This window comes from Dendronephthya gigantea, unplaced genomic scaffold, assembly GCF_004324835.1.
Source record: "Dendronephthya gigantea isolate DGI-Jeju-01 unplaced genomic scaffold, DenGig_1.0 000051F, whole genome shotgun sequence".
NCBI classification, from domain to species: Eukaryota; Metazoa; Cnidaria; class Anthozoa; order Malacalcyonacea; family Nephtheidae; genus Dendronephthya; species Dendronephthya gigantea.
The window spans coordinates 233161-252854 of NW_021163061.1; the positions used below are offsets into that span (position 1 = coordinate 233161).

Consider the following 19694-nt stretch of genomic DNA (forward strand, 5'->3'; position numbering starts at 1 on the left):
TTTCAAGAGCTGGGGAAGATATGAAAATTATGATTACATAATTCCGCTTACCCGAGATTCAACGAAAGGCAAGCTTATTATGAGGTATTAAAATATGCCTTCATCTAAGACTAAGTACACGGCTGAAAACTCTGAGCCTGCGGTTTATCAGCATGCAACAATGTTGTGCTGCCATTATTGTTCACACTTGTCAACAACATTGAACAATTTTGTTGAAACTGAATCGGTTGTAACAATATTGTTGAATGTTGATAACAACTCTGAACAATGTGGGCAGCACAACATTGTTCCATCCTGTTCATATCAATATTGCATCAACCTGATCGTTTTTACGCGTGTAAACAAGCGCTATTGTCGAGATGACTACGATACTTCATCTTATTTTTCATTTCAATACCTCAAGTTTATTTTACCCTTCGCTTAATCTCGTTTAATCTTTGACCCACCGTGTTTGCCCTGCACTTTGCCCTCATAGTTTACGAAAGTGTAATTATATCTTATTATGTTATATACTATGCATGCGTATGTTGTATTTACAATATCCTACGATGTATTGCCCGCCAAAGCAGGACAATATTTCATATTTTACCTCTTCTATTCGCTACATAACGTTAGTGGTGTTCGGGTTTATACCGAGAACGGCCTAGGGCTGTGGGGTATATGATACCTTCAGGTACATGGTAGCGACCGCTGGTCTCCATAGCAGCATGCATTGCAGACATCACCATAGCCTGACCTTGGCTTAAGACGTTCAGATAGCCTGGTGCTTGCTTCCTCGCTTCATAATATGGTATATATGGACCGGATCTCGAGATGACGTCATCACAGACTGCGTTCTGATTGGTTCGTTCAAAATCCGTCTCTGAGCTACGACGGTCTGTCGCAAGCGCCGACGTTTTGGTGACAACGTTTCCGCTGACCGAGCAAATTACAGGGGATGTCACAGACTTTGCTGAACCTGATGGGGTAACGAATGTTTCTGGTGGACCATCAAGTAATCTGTCATCTTTTAGCCTACGATACCCATCTTTATCCCCGTCAGACACGCTTCGTTCGGCGCGATCGTCTTCCAAATGTTTCAAATTATGTTTCTTTAGTAGTTCCTCCGACCTGAGACGAAGCCCACACATGGTACATTTGAGGTACACCACTTGTCTCCAATGTATCCTCATATGTTCCTGGAGGTCCTCGTATTTCTCGAAATCGTCCTTGCACACCAGACAAGAATATAATGTTTCTGAGAAAATGTCGCACACGTGATCTACAAGCGCGCTCTCGTGATAAAACTCTGACCTACAGTTTAGGCACGTGTACTTGCGCTTTACGTCCGCCTGAGTTTGAGCTGAGCGGCTTTCGGTTCTCTGGCGAGGTGAATTGATTGGTCGATTTTGACTGCTCCCGGAATTGCTTCGGATCCTTTCGGAAACAATCGTGATATCGTCATCACTTCGGTATTTATCTGCCCTGATTTGGATTTCTTCAGAATGCATTGGGATATGCTCGTTTCTTCTAAGGATCACCTCGGATTGTAGTCGGCTGTCGTCGCTATATCTTCGACCTTCCTCGGGTCTTCTGAGGTCTTCCAAGGGATCTACATTATTGTGAATTTCAGAGGGGTCGAAGCGGCTGTCTTCAATGGTGGAAATGGATCTAGCAGACGCTGTTTTCTCTTTGCGAGGTGATGATTTGTGGAAGTTGGTCTGTGATTTTGGGGACGGGGATATTATCGCTTCGTTACGGCTCGACTTTCGCCGGCTATAATCGGTTTTATGCATCGATCTTGACAAAGCGATGGCGTGGTATGCTGCAAAAGATGTCGACGAAAATGCATCTTCGAACGCATTTATCGTTGGGCTAGTTCTGGCATATTCACTATCTGTTTTGTGCATGTTCGGGCTGGAAGTCGTGGATGTTCGGGCTGGAATCGTATCTCTTTCGGAAGACACCGGCTTTATCTCGGATTTTCCCCCACTTCTGCTGCCAGACACCGAACTCATTTCCGAAGATTCTGCTCTCATTTCGTAGCGTTCCGGAATACTTCGAGTATGCTCCGCATCCGGTCGGTGGTAATCGACATCACTTCGGGCAGAAATTGGTGGCTTTTCGGATGGTTCGCCGTTCGTTCGGTAGTGTTTCGACGTACTTCGGGAAGAAATCGGATGATTGTTGTTGGCAATGTCTAAATTCTTCCGACGAGTTTCAACGTTGCTTCGAGACGAGATTGGATCATTCGGCGAAGACATCGGAATTTGTCGGGGCGATATCGGAGTGTGTTGCTGCGAAGAGACCGTTTGATGACGTGGCGAAATCGGTGGGGTCTCGGCTTGTTGTTGTGGGACGCTATTGTCCCGTGGGTGCAACTGAAGGTAATACGAGTGAGGTGGGACCCAGGTCCCCACGGGTAGCTCACCGCCACCATACCCGGTATTTGTATGAACAAGTGGTTGGTATTTGCTTGGTATAAAATCGAATTTGCGTCTTGCTGGTTCGTTCGAGGCTTGAGTGGTTGCTGTCACATTAGGTGAAGATCCCTTGGGTTGGGTAGGGTCTTCCCTTTCGGCAATTTCATCTGCCATTTTGACCTCGCTTCCGTCAAATGCTGGAACAGATTCATTGACGGCCGTGCTGTGCGTTTTCACGTGTTCGACAAGTTGGTTCAGAAGGGAAAACTTTTGATCACAAGTTCGGCATCTGTGAGTCTTCTTGAGGCGATGAGTTCCCAAGTGTTCGTCGAGCTTTTCCAAACTGTTAAATTCCAGTTTGCAGAATTCGCATTTCAAGCAAGACAATGTCGACTGCTCTCCGTGCATGTTGTAACAATGTCGGCGGAGGTCGTCGGCGTCCGTGAAACGCTCGGGACATATCTGACACCGATAACGATAAGCTAAAAGGAAAATATATCATGTCAGTATACAGCCAGTTTTGACATCTGCATGATGTAGGCATAGATTATTCCATGTTTTACAAAATTTTGCAACCAGCCTTGTTAAAGGATGGTTTGAAGATGTTGAAAGATGCTCTTTCTAACACGGAGGATGTTTACATTTTTCAGGCAGAGCCAATCAGAATTCCTAAATTTTTAATACTTCATGTAAAATGGCAAATGATGTAATTTTCTACCGGAAGTAGTCAAGATTTACGCATTCTGATTGGCTTACTGAAAATGTAAACAAATATGCTGATTGGTCTAAAACGAAATTCCCCGCCTTGTTTCTCTTTCTAGTTCATGCTTAATCGTGAATATATTTGTACAAAATCAAGTTATTTACTTACGTCTTTTTAGACAGACATGAGACATGTGTCCATCCGTTGTGGCAAAAAGACTTCGACATTTCTCACATTTGAGCAGTGTAACCTCCCCTTTAGTGTGCATCATCGCATGTCTTTTGAGCGCGTCACAGCGCTTGAAGTCCAGCGAACATTTCTCACAGCGGTATCTTGTAGTGCCCGTATGTAAGTTCTCGTGTTTTCTATGGTCACTGGATTGTTTGAAAGCCTTCGGGCAGAATGAGCATTTGAAGGGACGCTCTCCTGTAGGTTTAAATTAAAAACTGTTAAATAATGTGCTGCTGTTATTTATTGAAGGAGGATTCTGGTAGACAAACCAGAAAATATTGTTTCCTAGCCATGTTTCATGAAGGTAGACAAACCAGGAAACATTGTTTCCTAGCCATGTTTCATGAAGGTGGACAAACCAGGAAACATTGTTTCCTAGCCATGTTTCATGAAGGTAGACAAACCAGGAGACATTGTTTCCTAGCCATGTTTCATTAAGGTGGACAAACCTGGAAACATTGTTTCCTAGCCATGTTTCATGAAGGTAGACAAACCAGGAAACACTGTTTCCTAGCCATGTTTCCTGAAGGTGGACAAGCCAGAAAACATTGTTTCCTAGCCATGTTTCATGAAGTTAGACAAACCTGGAAACACTGTTTCCTAGCCATGTTTCATGAAGGTGGACAAACCAGGAAACATTATTTTCTAACCTTATCTGCGAATAATACACTTACCAGTATGTATTCTTTCATGATCTCTTAAATGGCTACGATGCCTGAACGCTCTGCCGCAGTAGTTGCATTTAAATCGAAATCTCTTGCTTCCCTGATGTAGAACCATATGCTGTCGTAACAAGGTTTGTCGTGCGAATGTCTTGCTGCAAATCGTGCAGTTAAATGCTTTGGCGTTTTTGTTGCATTTGTGTGCTGTAAATTCCACCAGATTTTTGAACAGTTGTTCACAAACACTGCATCGCACATCTTCGCCTTCGTCTGGTGAAAAAAAGTACAAATATTAGTTTAAGTCTGGTGCAAAAAAAGTACAAATATTAGTTTAAGTCTGTATAAACCCTTTTATTATATACACAAGCGCCAGATATGAGATATGCTGCAATTTCATTGGTTGGCTACTAGACAGATATTAGCTCATATCTGCCTAGTAGAGAAAGTAAACAAAATGGCTGAAAGATTTGGGGAGTTGAGTGAAATAGAAATCCAAGCTTTAGTTGATAATAGCACACCAAAATGTACCGAAAGGGCGACAAAGTTTGTGTATGTAATAAAACAGCTCATATATGACTCGAGTTCGCAGAATAACTGTTGAATATCACACTTGCATTTTGAGTTATCAAGTAACATTCAACATAGTATTTTCTTTCCAGTCTCACTGGTTTAAACTACTGCCACTGCTAACTCACCACTTAATCTGGTTGGTTTTCGCGCTGTTTTCACAATTCTATTCTTATCCCGGCGTAATTTCACTGCCATTGTCTTTCGCGTGGTAACTCCTGGTTGAGGGGCCACGTTACCCATGGTAACATCACTGACGTTTGAAAGGGCATCAACCTGACCTTCGGAGATGCCCGTCGTCGTCTCGTTGCGTGGCAAAGCTTGCGTTTCCGTATGAGAGCTGTCGTCAGCGCGTTTTGTGGCGTCAACTTGATTGCTTGTCAAATCTTCGTGTTGTGTCGTAGCTACATCGCAGTTGTACGTATGTTCGTGGTCAACGTTTCGTGTTGAGTCGAGAGATTTCTTAAGCTGCTCGTACGTGTACGTCATCGGCTCGTAACCTCCCGTCGAACGCTCGTGAATGTTGCTGGATTGTTCGCGACTGTATGTCGCTTCATCGTGGCTATACATCGCCTGTTCGTGATTATACGGCGATTTTTCGTGACTTAATGCCCGTTGCTCGTAACTAGCCGTTTGCAACTCGTGAACCGGCGTCGTGAAGTCGTCGCAATGCGTCGACTGCTCGCGTGAGTTTGGCGACAGTTTCTCGGTTTTGATTTTTTTCATCTCGGGTTGACAGAAAACGTCGTTGTTTTCACCCAGTTCACTCTTTTGGATTAGTGTTTGTGTCGTGGGCTGGTGATCATAAGAAATCCTGTTCTCCGTCTGTTCGTCCTGTGAAAGTTTAAGATTATAAGCAAATTCTTTAAAACGGAGAAAATGACGATGAAATATTTCAAGTATGATGACAGAAACTTTGATGTTGTAACTCAGGGTGTTATAGATTAATAAACAACCAATTTATCTTCCCTACCTCATAGGGCACAGCGATGCTTCCTGAATTGAACGTCTGTGCTTTGCTCTGTTTAACTTGCGCGTCATTGTAAATCGGCTCCGGATTATGCGTGGACACAATCGGAGATTCTTGCGGATTATAATATAAACCAGATGACGTGTAAATATGACCAAATCCACTAGCCATGGATGGATAGGGGGTAGTTTTGTACCCGTTCTTGGCACGGCTCTTAGAATTGCTATCCAACTTTCGTTTAATCGCGAGCTTTGCCGGGGAGAACCTTGGCAAGTTGTTCTCTGTTGATGCGATATTCTCTGAAATCGTATTTTCAATGGAATAGTTATAGTTTGGGGTACTATCTTCGGAGGGTTTTTCGACCGACTGGCTTCTGTTACCCGATACGGTATTGATCAAGGGTTTTTCTTCCCCTAGAGTACTGTTACCCGGTAAGGTTTTTTCCCCGTTTACATTTGTCGGTGACCTCATTTCGCTTGGCTTTCGTTCCCTCTTAATGACTAATTTGAGATTCTGTCGTTGATCGGTCGGTGATCGGAGACCGTTCGAAGTGTGCTCGTTCACTGCCGTATTGTATTCGGGTCTTACGATCATGTACGACGCCTCAGTGTTCTTGACCGTTTGCGAGGCAGACACAGTTTTAAAGTGAGTTTTCTTATGCTTTTTCATATCGCTCGACTGCTTAAATCCTCGTCCACACACTTCACATTTGAATGGCCGTTCACCTAAAAAAGGACAGACTTTTAAAAAACCAGTTAAAACTTTGACTGCGATTTTCTCCTTTTGAAAGATGCAAACGAGTGAATAAGTTACAAATGTATACATAAGGACACTTGTGCATTAGAACATTCATAACGTTTTGCTCCTTTCCATCCGCCAAAAGAAGAAAATTGAACTGAAAATCGCAACGTGCGAGTCGTCTGAAAATGAAAATCGGACTACTTTTTGAAGAATAATTTTTTTCACATTGTTTCACGAATGAATTATTTGCATGGCGTTTGCGTGCTAACGCTTACCCGTGTGCGTTCTAACGTGGTCACGCAGATGCGAGGAAACGCGGAAACGTTTCTTGCAGTATTCACACTCGTATGGTCGCTGACCGGTGTGAACGCGGAGATGGATATCTCGGCTGCTGCGATGAGTGAATTGCTTTTCGCACACGGAGCAATCGTAGAGCCTCTTGTCGCTGCCGTAGTGTTTCCTGAGTGTATGTTCCTCGTGGGCCGTGTTGTCTGCCAGGGTTTCGTTACAGAATACACAAGTTATCGCCGTGGACTTCTCTGTTTCACCTGAATAAAATACAGTGTAGCATGACGTATACTGACGTAACATGACGTACTTGACATACATGACGTAACATGACGTCACGCACGAACTATAAATAAAAAGAGCGCGCGTTTATCGTATCGAAATTTTGTGATTATGTTAAGTTATATAAGAACTGTATATAGCGCTGGCATGAATTTGAAACCGAAATAAAATATAATTCAAGAGTTGTTTCGACCGATAAATGGTTTTTTATTTCACAACTAGTCGCCGCCTTTCAACAGATTACCTGGGGCCGGTTGTTCGAAAGGCGTTTAGCTTAACGGTGGATAAGCCAAAGTTTAAAAATACTCTTATGCATCAAGACCGAACCTGCATTTTATGCATTAAATATGCTCCTCCATTGAAAATTAACCTTTTTACATCGAAATATTTCAGACCATTTGTTCAGTAAATAGATCATTTGGTTTTAATTATTCTGACCTAACGATTTCAAGGTTTAGGGGCTGTTTACATGAGCCCGGTTACCCGAGATTCAACGAAACGTGAGAGGACTTTGAGGTATTGAAATAAGTCTTTAGGACACCAAACAATCACATGCTATTGTTGTGGTAATTATACGACTGCCAGGATCATGTTGTCTGCTCATTTCAATACCTCAAAATCATCTCAAGCTTCGCTGAATCTCGGGTAACCGGGCTCATGTAAACAGCCCCTTACAACGGCTCTAACAACAGTTTCCACGCACCTGTTCGTGTGCCTTCGTTTCCAGTCTTCTCGGACGATCCCAGCAAGAACTCTGGACTAAGACTTCTCACTGGACTGTCTTTTGGTTTTTCCTCTTGCAAACCATTCACACTAGTCTGTTGCCCGTTGTCCTTTTCCTCGTTCGTGTAAGGACAAGAGGATCTCTCTGATGTTTCGCCTTTAATGACCGGTCGGTCAGACGCAGAGGTTATGCCATCAGCCATTGCTGTGGTTTTATAGTTGAATATTTGGGGTGCGTTTTCATTCCCTTTAAATCTTTCCAGAATCGTAGCCATGGCTTACAAAAGCATGAATATACACTAGAATTAAAACAATAATTATACTTATATGATCAACTCCCATGCACGTCTATTTAAGAAATTTGCTTCAAGTAATTCAGACACAATTCCATTTGAGATATCTTTCTCAGGTAGTTCAGGCCCAAACAACGACAGCTTATTGTAGAATACTACATACACAGGACCACCACGTTTGAGATATCTTTCTCAGGTTGTTTTGCCAGCTTTTTGTAAAATACTAGCCCAGCTACACTGCACCATCACGTTTAAATTGGTTCATCCTAAGTTATAACCGCAATGCCTGCACTGTCTATATACATGCCCTTAACACATATAAACTTGTACTAGCGTACATATATTCAGTTCTGTTGCATATATTCAGGGTATACATATATACATGCAGTTCTGTTGCAACCACAACGTAAAACAATCTTCAACGTGCACACAAAATGCAGCTTTAAAACAAAAATATAGTCTTGTATTTAGATTTGTTGATATATTGCTCCTTTTCTGTTATTCATATATATATATATATATGTATCCTATACATATACATATATACGTTTCCCATATTATGATTCAAGAACGATCAACGATTTGTTAGTTTTTCTAGACGCATATATTTGTTTTGGCAAATTCTTACAAAAGTAGAAGTTCGCAAATCGCTAATCTACTGCATATGCATGTTCAGAATGTATAAATAGGAATAACAATAAGTCTTTTCCTTGTGCGATCAATATTAGCCATCACAGACCGTGTCTATATATAGTATATACGTTCTCTTTAATTAAAGGTTTCTTTAGGTTAATATAGTCGTTAATTTATATACTAACCTTTGTTGCAATTAAACTGTGCTTTTCTCAAACTTGTTGCTGTATTTGAAAGAGACGAACGACTGTGAGATACGTCTGCCTATGGAGGAGAACAACGTTGTTTTTACGTGGTTTCTAAGATTTAAAGCATGGTTGCACATCATGACGAATTAGGTAAAGACGAGGTGCTTATTTCGTGTGACGTGCGACGAAAAGTATGCACGCCGTAACTCGGGCTATGCCGTAAATCGCAGAATTTTTGTTCCTATCATAACGCGTTCATGCAACATTTCGAGTGACTTCAGCACGTTAAACACTTAACTTCGCTCTACAGGTTTGACTGTCAGTGTCAACGCGTATAATGACGCACGCATCATTGAATGCATGCTTCAGTTGTTAAGTCAAGTACTTTCTAACGCGTTATCGCATGTGCTAGGTCAAATAAAGTAATGTAAAAGAAAAAACCTCTTGTCTCCCAGGAAAATGTGTTCACGAAACGATTGTTGAATTGTTCCGCCAGTGCATGTCCTTGCCTTGTTGGTGGCAGAGATTATGCATGTCAGTGTGTTGGTGGTTCAATTCTTTTAAACAATTGTTTAATAACATGTGTTTCGATAGCGTATAAGCTAGGATAAGATATATATGCAGATATACTGCTGGAGATAAAGAATAAATCTTGACATTTGAGTGGGTATATTGCATGCAATCCCCACACTAGCTTATATAAGTTGTTATAAACATTGCTCTGTCATTACGCTAGTTATTGCGGTAATTGCCATAAAAACCCCTCAAAGTGTGATAAATGCTCGTCTTTTGAAGATTTTCAAGACGCTTAAATTGAGCTTCAGAAATGATGGCTTAGTATGACATGCCCCAAAAGCAAGGCTCTTTATATTAAAGCATGTGGGCTTCTTAAACATACATAATTAACCTATACTATACAAATAATTCTGTGATTCACGAAAGTTCGAGAATATATTTGACGTCTAATTGGTATAGTTTTGGAAATGAGTTTTGTTTATCTGCGATTCCTAGATTCAGTTTCCTATCTCCTGCACGAATTTGCACTTTACAATCACGGCTTATATATAAATGTGTTAAACTCTTTATCAACTATAATATATATATTAAATATATTATAATATATACGGCCAGTAAAGCAAATATAATTCTCTACGTGCCCGACGTAAAATATAGTTCCAATATTTCGTAAATAACATTAGTTTTAAAGCGTTTTAATTACACGAAAAAGGCTTATGCGTGGCGGTCATCTTGGATGACACGAATTAGTTTTTAAGGGCAAATTTAGGAAGAAATAAGCGGATTTTTGATGATAGATTATGTCCCTGCGATATTTTTTGGAAATATACAGGGTTATCTGTATCTAGGCGATTTTTTTCTTTGAATTTTTTCTTTCTAAAAGCACAGAAGATTTAGAAAGTGCATTACAACATGTTATCGGCAGTTTGTATATCGCATGCAGTCGTCGTCAGTATGTTTTCTTCAACAACTGTCAACAATTGCCGATCAAATACAGAAATAATGTTTAGCTTATTTACGTTAAATATCTCTGGCGCGGTTGCAATTTTTTTTTTGGTCTTTTGCCGGCCGATTATATAATCAATCCTTGCCCTTTTTTGATCAATGAAGGTTTTATATATAGATGACACAATTATGACTGACCCCTGTGGCGCGTTCCTGAAAGACTGAAGACTCGTGCATGCATGCAAGGTCAGGGACAAAAGCACAGTTCACCGAAAAATCAGACCTTTGTGAATATATAGTTTTTGCGAAGAAAATAAATGTTCAAAAGCTCTCAAATGCTCGCGCAAGATTGAACAAAGCGTGTGCGGTTTGCAATGATGCAGTGAACAAAACAAGCATATATATCAGTCGTCTTGGTTGATTGCTAAATTGCTTGGAAATCATGTATGTGGTGTTTTGCTCTTCGCAGTTGTAAGCGAGGAAAGTTGTTCATTTTAACCCCTTTATATATAACATATATGCAGGCGATTGTATCATTTCGAAGATTTCAAATAACTTTATAAATATAGTTCTGGATACGTAGTCTTTATACTATATATTATAGACAAACATGCAGGGACAAAGAACATGCAATTATATAGTCTCACCCTAACAATGAAGATGAACTATAGGGCTATATATATACCTTAATTTACACCAAGCGACTTGCCTGTCCTAATCTCATGTCCTATCCTAGTTTCCTATAGATGTTAGAGTCAAAAATTAGCGAAAATGCATGACGACGCCTTGTATATACCAGGGATATATTTTAAACATCATTAACGTAATTCTAAAAACCGAAAAATTCACGTTGTGTTTGTATATATGCATGCATGCAATTTACCGCAGGCTATTTTACTCTTAACTTGAGAACAGCACATGTTGATAAAAGTTGTGCTCAATATCAAGTTTATATACCCCCGTAAACTTTATATATATAATAGTATTATTATCTATATTTTAACATTTTTTATAATCTAATTATAATAGTACAGTATAATCAAAGAGTGATATATGCATGCTCGTCTTTCTTGAAGATTTTCAAGACGCTAAAATTGAGCTTCAGAAATGATGGCTTAGTGTGACCCAAAAGCATGCATGCATGGGCCCTTTATTTTAAGCATGTGGGCTTTTTAAATATAAGTACATAATTAACCTGATATGCAAGTAATTCTGTGATTTACAAAAGATCGAGAATATATTTGACCGATCTTGGTATAGTTTTGGAAATGAGTTTTGTTTATTTGCGTTTCCTAGACTCGTGCAGTTTCTTATCTCCTGCATGCACGAATTTGCACTTTTCAATCGCATCTGCATGGCTTATATAAATGTGTCAAATTATTTATCAACTATAATATATATATATAGGCTTTTATTACCCCTAATTTGGCCAGTAAAGCAAATATATTCCCCTACGTACACGAGGTAAAATATTGTTCTAATATTTCGTAAATAACATTAGTTTTAAAGCGTTTTAATTACACGAAAAAGGCTTATGCGTGGCGGCCATCTTGAATGACACGAATTAGTTTTTAAGGGCAAATTTAGGAAGAAATAAGCGGCTTTTTAATGATAGATTATGTCTAGGCGATATTTTTTGGAAATGTACAAGATTATCTGTATCTTTCTTTGAATTTTTTCTTTCTAAAAGCACAGAGGCCGGTTGTATGAAAGCCGGATAGCGCTATCGACTGGTTTTTTTTTTCAATCCCTTCAAAATCGCACGTTGTTGGGTAAACCTTATAACTAACAAGGCTTTCATATACAATCGGCCCCAGAAGATTTAGCTAGAAAGTGATCTTATCGGCAGTATATCGTAGCTATAGTTGTCGCATATCGCATGTAGTCATCGTCAGTATAATAATAATAATATTAGTAATGGGGATCGATATAGGCAATATTTTTTTCCCTCAACAGCTATCAACATGTAATTGCTGATAAAATAATGTTTATAGCTTTTTATGTCTCCGGCGCGGTTGCAATTTGCATGTTGCCTATTGTTGGTCTTTTGCTGTTAGCCAACCCTTGCCCTTTTTATAGATTGGGCAATGAAGGTTTTACATAGATGACACAATTATACGTTTCCTTTATTTTAAACCAGACGCGTGCAATTAACACAGACCCCTGTGGCGTGTTTCTGAAGACCAGTGCATGCATGCAAGGTCAGGAACAAAAGCACAGTTCACCGAAAAATCAGACCTTAATTTGTGAATAGTTTTTGCGAAGAAAAAAAAAGTCCGAAAGCTCTCAAATGCTCTCACAAGATTGACCGAAGCGTGTGCGGTTTGCAATGATGTGAACAAAACAAGCATATATATCAGTCGTCTTGCTCGATTGCTAAATTGCTTGGAAATCATGTATGTGGTGTTTTGCTCTTCCCGGTTAAGCGAGGTTCATTTTAACCCCTCTATATATAACATATATGCAGGCGATTGTATCATTTCGAAGATTTCAAATAACTTTATAAATATAGTTTTGGATACGTAGTCTTGACAATATATATTATAGACAAACATTAAGGGACAAAGAGCATGCAATTATATAGTCTCGCCCTAACAATGAAGATGAACTATAGGCCAATATATATTCCTTAATTTTCTCGACTTGCCTGTCCTATGCTCTGTCTATCGTATATTCTAATTTCCTAGATGTTAGTATCGAAAATTAGCGAAAATTAATGCATGACGACGCCTTATATATACCAGGGATATACTTTAAACATCATTAACGTAATTCCAAAAACCGAAAAAATCACGTTGTGTTTGTGTATGCATGCAATTTACAGCAGGCTGTTTTGCTCTTAAGGAGAGCACCTGTTGACAAAAGTCGTGCTCAGTATCAAATGCCTACCCCGTAAACTTTATAATAGTATATAATAATCTCTATATATATGTTATTTATCCCCCGATAGCTTTCAGCCTATACTCAGTCATGTAACGTTAGTGGTGCTGTAGTGTATGTATATAGAAAAAAGCTATCCTGAGTTAAAGAGTTGAAATAAATAAGAGTTTTGTGTCAATTACATTTCTCTGAGGCGAAATCCCTCTTGTACATTTAGAAATTTGACAACGACTTATAGTTTATATATAGTTGAAAAAAATTAACTCGAATTTCCTCTTTTGCCTTTTATTCATGCATATATAAATCTTTTTCTAAACTTTCTATGGTATATATATATCTTTAAAATATCCATGTGACTGTAAACTATATCTCGTGACAACTCTAGTAGGAATTGAGTACCTCGTGCATGGATGCACATGCTCGGAAGTATATATCAGACTGCATGGTACTTTAATTGCACGTGTGCTTAGTTTAGTTGTGAAATAACCGCGCGATGCTCGCAGAGAATCAATATATTGATTCATTGTATTCGAGTGAAAATCACATGTTGTGTTTATAACCACCGCATTGCTTTCGAATTCCTTTGCTTTCGAAATGTAAATGGTAAAAATTGCACATGCATGCATGTCTGCATGTGGGTGTTTTCGTCAGACTTTGAAAACCCAATCCTTAATTCCATCGACTTCGTGGACATGAAGTAACACTAATTTGTGTCAATCAATCCTGGACTAATACATTTATTCATCTTAGTGTAAGAATTATCTAAAATTACGTCGTTCGTTGCCTAAATCCAGCCGTTTCAATTGTAGTTTTCACGTACATTAAACGATGAAAGAAACTGGTGCTTTTTTGGATACGACAACGCATCTTTCATTAATTTCAGTAACTCGTACTTGAAGTAAAAAAATGTTCAAACGCAAGTCGGATTATTGTGACGCAATCGATTGGGATTAGGGTAAATCTATTCAGTTTAGTGCATATATTTTCGATAATAATACTGGATTATACTAGTTGTTTCTATATAATCGGCAATTCTTTGTATTTGTTCAAAACACAGCGTGAAGTATAGTGGCCATCTTTTAATTAGTTTCCACCGGTAGATTTAGAAAGAGTTATCGGCGGTCTATATATATATTGTTCATAAATTATTGGAAGTGATAATATTCGTTCCTATAAGCGACTAGAAAGATATAAATGCTTCATTATACGACCCCCTAATGTTATAGATCTTTAAATAGATCCAGCTATTTGAAATTCTGTCTCGGCTATGGTTTTCAAAGACATATAAAAGGAATAAGTATTGGCTTGCCCGGCCGCGCAAGGGAAAGTTTGCACTTTCGCTAGCATGCACGGGGATGTATAAACCTAATATATTAAAGGCATGCACTGTCGCGTCATGCGGTTTGACAATAGAACCCTAAATTACAATTTATATGTAGCTACAAGGAGACGCTCGCTACCAAAAAAACAAACACGGCTATATAGTATTCGGTGTTCTTGTTATTTAGCGAGGAAAGTCTGCCATTAAAAGGCAATTCACTTTTGCTAGTCATGCGAAGTCAAAACGGAAAAAAAAAAATGGGGCGTGTAATTATTGCATTCCTTCGCTTATATTTTACGAAGCGGCGAGGTGGCTAAAACTATATGAGTATATATGAAACGTTTCAGATGAATCCGCAACATTTTTGCATATACATTTATGCATTTTTTTTGTTACCCATACATTTTGACTATAAGTCTATAGGATAACAAAGATAAAGGAGTGGTACCCCTTCTTAATTATGCAATTATAAAGATAGTTCAAAAAGGTTTCACACAGAGAAACTCTCCCTGTTAAAAAGGATCTATATATACCAACGGGGAGACGAGGGCGTATACATATGTATGAAAAACTATACTTTAAAAGGGCATTCTCATTCTAGGCACATCTAGGCATCTCCATTAGCTATTAATAGTGTCGTACCACTATTAGTACAAATTGTTGCCAGGTACAAATTGTTGAGTCGAATTTGGCAACTATTAAAATTTTAATAATACTCTTGAATGTTTGCATGGTGACAATCGATAAGTAATTTAGCTTGTAGGTACACCACGTAAGTCTATTTAATACTGCAAAGCTTTCGGTCCGTTAACCCGGGCCTTCATCAGTGCAATTACCTGAATACACATTTACACGTCACTTAAATATCACGTTAGTCTTGATTTGTTAGCTCGCGCCATAACAAACGAAGACTAACGTGATATTTAAGTGACGTGTGAATGTGTATTCAGGTAATTGCACTGATGAAGGCTCGGGTTAACGGACCGAAAACTTTGCAGTATTAATTATACTTACGTGGTGTACCTATACAAGCTAAATTACGTATCAAACTTTTGTCTTTATTTATACATTCCATGGCGTGTCTTATACACTAACATTTTGAAGACTCTTCACTAATTTACATCTCTTAAAAGTAGAATTGCATTGGAAGTTGCAAGAAAAATTGCAGCGTATAACAGGGCCAGCTTAAGCTGACGTTATTTGAACGAGAAACATAAAATCATGGCTTATCTATCTCCCTTGTTGAGTGATAAACCAAAGGTTTACTTATCTTCTAGACAGTTTCCCCCATTTAATTTTACATCTGCACATGTGTCGGTGTGAGGCCTGGTCTACCGTCTTGCATTAGGCCATGCATTATAGCTTCATTCGTGCTCATATTGATATCGTGACTTTTTAAAAACTCCTTGTCGGTAATACTATTGTAATTTATGTGGATTTTTCTCAGAATTTTCGATTATCTCCTGTGTGGTGCTACTGAGATCAAACAGACAGTAAATATTTGCCCTGCAGGCGTGAAGTGAAACAATACTTACAACGTGGACCACACGAAGTGTCTAAGATAAGAGCGTAATATAGCTTTATCAGGCGAGTTCGTCTAATTAATCTGCGTTTGATGATGAAAATATCCAGAAAATCACCTTTGCTACTTAGCTACTACATATATTGCAAAGCCTAATACGACCTCGCAACGGTTTAAAGCAATTATTTATCCGTTATCGCGCATATCTATTTTGTTTGAGGTTAAAATCCACGGTAAGGCGCTAAGAAGATGCACAAGTCGCCGCTACATCCACGCAATCGGCTTTGCCTTTGGATGAAAAAATGCAACAACGTGCTTTTTTCTAGAAAGAAACCTGTTTGTCTGATGTGTGCCGCCAATAATACCTGAAAAATTCGTCATTGTGGCAACGCGGATATCATCCAAGCACCTTGTCAATTGTTAACATTCACCAAAATCTGAAATCTGCTTAGCACATTGCAGCATGTCAAAACATCTTCAAATTGAAGTGAAGTTATACGTGCGTTGTCGCAGGTCGTTCTATTGCGTGCTCTGAGCACGTCATCACCGATTATCTCCACGGCGACGAGGTGCTGACGAGTTGTAGCGACTTACGTCAGCTCAGGTCTAATTTATGCATTTTTCTTGTCTTTCGAAATACAGCGCGATTGTTTCCATCGTTTATATACATATAATATGACATTTACATCTAGAGAATCATCAGAGCATAAAATCTCAACAAGCTCGACTCTTCGAAGCGACTTGACTGTCATGATAAACGTCGTCCATTTTCAAATAAATGCTTCGCACATTCCCAAAACCTTACAGTTAGATTAATACAGTATACACACAAAACGGCTAGCGTGGATATGCCTATGGCTATGACTATGTCTATGAGCTTTCGATTATTGTCTACGTATAATTTCATGCCGTGACTATAATTATTCGAGGAAGATTGCCTCTTGCAAAATCAATATATGCATTTCGGAAGAGCCTAGTTTGTATCCTGAAGAAAAGATGTTGCCCCAATTGAACGTAACGCGGATGTTGTACAGGTTTAATTCCGAGGTTTCAGGCAAAACGCTTCCCATAGAACCTAAATTACAGCGTGAAAATTTGTCGGAATGCCTTTGAAACGATATTTGGCAACAGGATATCGAAAGCCAGCTTGTCGTTGAAACTTTAGTGTGTGTATAAACGTCGTGAAATAAAAGATTGTGCACCTTTGAAACGAACAAAACATGAAGAACAAAGCTTCACGTTTTGAACACGAGTCAGCAATAATGCTGAGTCGCTGTCATGCTCTGAATTAGTGAAATATACGTTATCGTTTCTTCGTCTTCGGAGGGTAAAAAACTGAGGAAACCAAACACTTAGAAATACACTCTAAAGCTGTCTAGTTATAAATAGCTGTAGGTATCTTGTTTATATAATTCTTTCCGTACGCCGAAGACCAAATTCGAAAGATAACTGAAATTCGAGATGCCGTATTTATTCACGTATTAAAATTCTTCAACGCGGCACGCCGTAGTATTCATCGCTTAGACATCGCTGAAATACGTTTTAATACAACGAAATGTGTTGGTTTACTGCTTCGCCTAAAAGCCCAGCACATACCGTAAGCGATTTTTCGATGCTTCGCCAGTTCACAGTACGTGCCTTCCGACATGAATTTGCGTGCTGGCAAGCTAAATATGGAATATCACAGTGAAAGCATAAAAGAGATTATATCGTCTCACAATGTCTCGTAAACATGTTTCATGAAGACATTCACAATCTTTCTTTTCATTTCGCATGTCGAACATTGTATCACCGGATTGTTACCGGTGACCATTCTTTGTGTATATTACATGTTCAAAAGATTGCGAAACGATAGAAAAACATTGTCTCGGTAGGCTGAGGAATTCTCAGGAAATTTATAGGCTGAAAATGTATCTAATTCTTCTTTGTCTTACCTCGTTTTGAAGCGCTTGAATTCACCCGCTTCGTATAGTCCAACCGCCTCAAATCCCTGTCTGTCGTTTTGCCTTGTCGAAAGACCACAGTTCGGCTTGTAAAAGCGTTGTTGTTTGCGAGCAGATAGCTACAGTTGAGTTTTCAACATGTTCTTATGGCGTGGGTCTCCCGTCACGGCGAATACCCAGGCCGCACGTGACGTCAACACTTTGAACGTGAAATTAGACACAAGTGACAGGTCTACGTTGACAGGCTTGAATTTAACCGTTTAAAAGTGTTTAGCTCGACATAACATGCGATCCAGCACGCTGCTTCCGGACTTGGGAGTGTTTGAACTGCCGTAAAGAGGACTTTATGGTAAAGTTTCAGAGCCGAATGCTAAGCGTTGAACGCGTCAAGCTATTTGGTTAACATGATATTTGAAATTTTCTAATTTTACCTCATTTACATCGCGTCGGTTTTGGCCCAGTAATTGACACATGTCATATGGCTTTGTCGTCGGTTGCTTAACCGCTTAAGTGCATCACGAGTGTATTTTGCTTCAAAGACCTCAAAGGGGCTCTAGTATGTTCTAAAAAAACAGCCCGTATGAAAACGATTGTAAACAATAATAATTATAATATATAGGATATTTCAGTGACATTTCACAATTCACATTTCATTCAAAGGCCGATATGTTCAAACCTTCAGCGTTACGCAAATTTGAAACGGATAAATATTTAAACATTGTAACGATAAAGAGCCGTTTTAAAACGTCGGAAATGTAATTCATCAGTGTTTTGGAGTGGCATCTGAAAATAATGATTTTTCCCCGTGTAAATTGCGAACGCTACTGACCCTAATCTTTAAGCTATTTATTTTATAATTTCGCCTCATATCCGCACGTCATTTTTGCGTGGGACTAATATGACCCTTCAGGTGAATAAATTCTCATATAGCTGCCACTGACGCGCACGCAACGTGCCTTTAGGGTTAATTAAAACATTCCCTATTGTTCAAGAAAAGATTTTCGCCCACACCAGCCTGCGTAAAAGATATATACAATTACTTTGACCCTAAAAGGCTTCATCCCTTGCTTCATCCCACTGATCTTCATCCCCGTATCGTCTTCTCGCGCAATACGAACACACACGTTCCAGTTTATTTATAGTTCAGTGGATCGGACTCCCCCCGAGTCAAGGATCGCGGGCTCTGGTTACGAGATTTGCGGTTCGGAAGCACGGAATACTTATCAGAAGGACAACTCCATTGTTTTTTGCCTTAGTGACTCAGCAAGTACCGTAAATGGAAGCAATTACCCCCCCCTGCAAATATTGAAAATGGGGCTGTTGGCAGGGTGTAATTGCCTACATTTACGGTACTTGCTGAGTGACGAACATTGAACTGTAGCCTAATGTTGAGCCGTACATGAAATTAAAGCGATTAAAAAGTTATATTTCGTGTAGAATTTTCGAGACTTTAGCTTAAAGGAAAATATCTAAAAAATATTTGAAAATTTTCCGTTTTTTTGCCGATTTGTAATTGTTTTTTTTTTTTTTAATATTTCCTTTGCAGTTCAAGTCTTGAAATTTCGACACCAAATAAACTTTCATAGCTTTAATTTGACACACAGCCCAACGTCTGGCGTGAAGTATTTCGTCTCAAAACTCAAAAAAACTATTTTGGCTTCAAGCTGATTAGGGATGTTTGTCAGGAGTTATCGTTCCAGTTGTATAGAGTTCACTGGTGACGAACCACTTACGTAAAAAACAATGGAGTTGTCCTGATTAGGTATTCTGTATCCGAAGCAGATCCGAAGTCTCCCAGTCTTTTTTCCCCGAGCCCGCAATTTGTTTTTAATGTCGAACCCAGGCCTCCCCAGGTTCGAGGCGTACGTCACTCGTTTAAAGTCA

The 19694-nt window shown here is 39.2% G+C and overlaps 1 protein-coding gene across 1 annotated transcript; it reads right to left on the reverse strand.

Annotated features, from left to right (window-relative positions):
- Positions 1-266: 266 nt before the first annotated feature.
- Positions 267-17502, reverse strand: LOC114528792 (zinc finger protein Xfin-like). The gene is made up of 9 exons (XM_028550509.1): positions 17464-17502; positions 8681-8759; positions 7550-7868; positions 6552-6824; positions 5539-6260; positions 4694-5399; positions 4011-4268; positions 3274-3531; positions 267-2884 (listed from the first exon to the last, which is right to left on the reverse strand). Exons 3-9 carry the CDS (start codon positions 7842-7844, stop codon positions 612-614), a joined length of 4785 nt encoding a protein of 1594 aa, XP_028406310.1. The 5' UTR covers positions 7845-7868; positions 8681-8759; positions 17464-17502; the 3' UTR covers positions 267-611.
- Between the last annotated feature and the right edge of the window lie 2192 nt (positions 17503-19694).

Bases quoted from the DNA above. Each gene is read 5' to 3' on its own strand.
- LOC114528792 (XM_028550509.1), bottom strand. From the start codon at position 7,844: ATGGCTACGATTCTGGAAAGATTTAAAGGGAATGAAAACGCACCCCAA. The intron at 6,825-7,549 runs GTGCGTGGAAAC...TATTTTATTCAG, and splicing joins AAACGAAGGCACACGAACAG to GTGAAACAGAGAAGTCCACG. The intron at 2,885-3,273 runs GTAAGTAAATAA...TTTTCCTTTTAG, and splicing joins TCATGTCTGTCTAAAAAGAC to CTTATCGTTATCGGTGTCAG.